The sequence below is a fragment of the Clytia hemisphaerica genome, unplaced genomic scaffold (assembly GCF_902728285.1).
Source record: "Clytia hemisphaerica strain Z4C2 unplaced genomic scaffold, Clytia hemisphaerica genome assembly, whole genome shotgun sequence".
Taxonomy (NCBI): domain Eukaryota; kingdom Metazoa; phylum Cnidaria; class Hydrozoa; order Leptothecata; family Clytiidae; genus Clytia; species Clytia hemisphaerica.
Window position 1 is genome coordinate 94,490 of NW_027103611.1, and position 3,547 is coordinate 98,036.

General features: G+C 33.6%; 1 protein-coding gene across 1 annotated transcript; it reads right to left on the minus strand.

Annotated features, from left to right (window-relative positions):
- Positions 1-1,022: 1,022 nt before the first annotated feature.
- Positions 1,023-2,622, minus strand: LOC136802191 (uncharacterized). Its single transcript, XM_067058906.1, has 4 exons — positions 2,611-2,622; positions 2,266-2,445; positions 1,378-1,520; positions 1,023-1,167 (listed from the first exon to the last, which is right to left on the minus strand). Exons 1-4 carry the CDS (start codon positions 2,620-2,622, stop codon positions 1,023-1,025), a joined length of 480 nt encoding a protein of 159 aa, XP_066915007.1.
- Positions 2,623-3,547: the final 925 nt, after the last annotated feature.

A 3,547-nucleotide genomic window follows, 5' to 3' on the forward strand; every position in this document is an offset into this window, starting at 1 on the left:
ATCATCAATGAATCTTTTAGTCGAATGAAAATGGCGAGCCTTAACCTTATTTTCCTCAATGATCCTGCTCATATACCTTTGTTCGTATTGGTAGAGGAAAAGATTAGCCCAAAATGGCGCCGGATCGATTCCCATGGGAATCCCGATCACTTGACACATAACAATATCACCTGCATTGAAAAAACAATTTTTTATCAGATATATATGTGAAGAAATTCAAAGAATTTCTGTCCAACTATCTTCTTTCAGGAGATTTGGGTGGCAGAGCAGCATATGCATTTCGTCCTTATTAGGACTCGTCAGCACTGCATACTATATATATATATCCACATTGTCAAAATCTTCACACTCTTCATTTTCAGATTCAGATTCTGTTTCTTCATTTTCCTGCTGTGCTGAATATATGTTGGAGCTTTTGACAAGCCTTCCTCCACTTCAGATTCACAGATATTGCAACATTCTTTAGCTGGAATATCATGACTATTTACATCAAATTGTTTCAATAGCATTTTTCTGCGACAAATCAGTTTATTTCTAACATATTCTTTAATTTCAGGTTTAACTTGGTTTGCCATTCCTGCCTGCTCTTCCTGTCTCCTGAAAATAGTCTTCTGTTGCTGAAGGTGGGCCGTAATGGAGAGCAATTTTGAGGTCTTTACAATCTACCCCCATGCCAAATGCTATTGTAGCAATCAAAACTCTTACACTGCCTTTTGGATCCGAAAAAGATTGAATAATAAATTTCAGAATTTCTTCTTGGGTATAGCAATGAAACATGGCAAACGGTCTCACTGTATAATCTGGGAAATCTGATTTTAATGCTCTTTTGAAAGCCCCAAAAATAGCTGTAACATGATCAGTCAGTCTACAAAAAATGATACATCTTGGTGCTTTGTATTTTTTCTGTCTTAATTCTTCAATGATATGCCCAAAATTTTCATAAGGGTCTCTAGTCGAGGTCTTAACAACAAAGTATTTAATGTTACTTTTATGTGGTACTGCAATGTATCTAGACGGATCTGTCATACCAAGGTTGGTTTCACTGTAGCGTTGGTAGCTGTTGCAGTTAATGCAATAAATGGAGTTTCTGAGGGAAGTATTGACTTTAACTCAACCAGCTTACTAAAACTCTCTCTGAAAGCCTCAGACTTTTCATCAGCTGTTCCCCTATAAATTAATCAGTATGAGATTATTTTTAACAATACTAAAAAAAACATTTATAATAAGTAAACATAAATTCTAAACTTAAAAATTGATCAGTTATTACTAAAGGTTAGCGCTATTAGGCAAGAGCTAATTCTCCCTAACAAGCAAACGAGGAGTCTTTTTTCAATGCTTGCACTACATACTAATAGAACTTTAGAATTTATAATTTACCATTTTTGAATACAATGGCTTTCATCAACTGCAACTGCAACTATGTTTTTTGATGCTAGCTTGACAACTTTCCTGAAAGCACCGTCGCCAGTGACAGATTCAGGTGAACAAAAAATAATGGGATAGATACCATTGACAACATCCTGAAATATATACGGTTGTAATTATACAGATTATTGAAATTTTAGCTGATAGCTAATTTCATTCTCTTTGACTTTCTATATATTCGATGTGTTTGCTTGTTTTTGGAGAGTAAACAAAATTACACAGTTATTATATAAATATTATTCTTAATCTTTTCTTATTAGTCATTGCAAAAGCAATTTCATAAAATACTATAATTTGGTTTGCATTTGTTTTTTCATGTTGACTGCTGGATCACGTATTATACCTCATGTTTTCTTTTTTTAGCTACCTTATTACACGAATATTACTAGGAAAGTATTCCACAGCCTTGAAATTACCACGCAAAAAATTAACACAAATTTTATTTGCTTTTTCAAGGACTGGTTTTAATTAAGGGGGTTTTTATTAACACAAAATTTTTCAATTTGTGTTAATAAAATGACTAGTAATTTTCTCGTACTGTAATAAGGTAATTTCTTGTACTCCCTCAAATCATCATTTTTAAACGAAATTATATAATCATATTTCAAAATTAATTTTTTGTAAAATCATAACATACGTACGTAATATGTTTTTAAAGTCTTTAGAAATGGGTGTTTGAGAGAAACGAGGGTATTTTTAACTACTTCCTTTTTCCAGACTTTCCCACTTGATACAATCGATAACTTCCTACTGATACTGAAAATTCCTGTCATCCACCCCCTATACTGAATTTTTTATGGAAGAGCCCATTTTATAGCTAGCTAGAATGAAGAAATGTACCTCGGTTACAAACTCTTTGTCACCATCTATTGAAAGTGCTCTTATGCCCTTCTTTCTCAAATTACAGCACTGATCTGCCATCAAACTCTTTAGAGGTGATATAACTGGCACTACTTTTGAAGTTCTGAGAAGAACAGTCTCTCTAGTTCCATGTTGGTGCTGTTGACCATCATCATTATTCTGATAAAAAGAAGGAAGGGATAGAAAAATCAACGACTTCCCACTTACAGTGGGTTGGCAAACAATCATATCCTTCTTCCCCAGTAAGTCTTGTACTGCTGATAGTTGAAAATCTTTAAATTTCTCCACTTTGAAAAGTCTTGCAATTTGATGTTCTCTGCTTACACTGGTCGCCATATTTTTGTTGTATTTACATATTTTTCTCATCCATAACTCCGAGAAACTCTAATTTCGCGATGAGAATAGAAGAAAAAATAAGCCGTGTCCATTCATTTTATCTTCCCTCTTTTTCGAGGGAACGTTGCCTGAGATTAGATTGAAGCAAAATCCCGTATTGCACCACTTGGAACTAGTCTGTCTTTCCAATCCACTCTCCCGCGGCAATTTTTATTTTTTATAAGAACTCTTTATTATAAGCACTATTCCCATGTTCAAGGAAAGACATACGCTTGCTAGTCTACTCAAGATGGCGACACAGAAAATGACTGGGGATCGATTTCACTGGTAAAACATGTAAACATAAATGTAAACAACTGGCTGGCTGGAAATTTGCGGTTAAAAATCACATAAAAGTATGTGTTAGGCCTATGGGTTTTTATATAAAACAATCCTTCTAATTTGACTCATAGTATCAAAGGAAATAACAATATTATATAAAGTTTTTCTAGCTGGTGTTGTGTCAATTTTTTCAATTTATACCACAGGTTTTAATGGTTTCCAATATTATGTATGTTTTGTGGTTTTTGTTGGGACTTCTATTTGATTTTTTTTAAACATTTGTGGGAACCGAAAGAGTCTAGATGAACAGATCTGGTTTGATACGCTGTGGTATAAAAAATCTGTTTTGACATGTTGTAAGGTAAGGTAAGGTAAATATATTAGATTGACATAACTCTAAGTTATACACGACTTTGTCTTGAGAACAATAATAGCACCCAGACCCGATCAATCAAATTTTGTGGAACCAACACAAAGAATCGAACTTTCTTTGTCGAACTAATCATCAAACTCAATGGAACGATTTAAAGACCAGATGTAATTTTTCGATTATCGAATTAATCGAAACTAATCAAAGCTAGTTGAAGCCATTATATTTCGATTT

What these genes read in the sequence shown, in the direction of transcription:
- LOC136802191 (XM_067058906.1), bottom strand. An exon ending in ACAAAGAGTTTGTAACCGAG is followed by an intron (nt 1,521 to 2,265) that starts GTACATTTCTTC and finishes TATATATTTCAG; the next exon opens with GATGTTGTCAATGGTATCTA. An exon ending in AGCCATTGTATTCAAAAATG is followed by an intron (nt 1,168 to 1,377) that starts GTAAATTATAAA and finishes ATTAATTTATAG; the next exon opens with GGGAACAGCTGATGAAAAGT.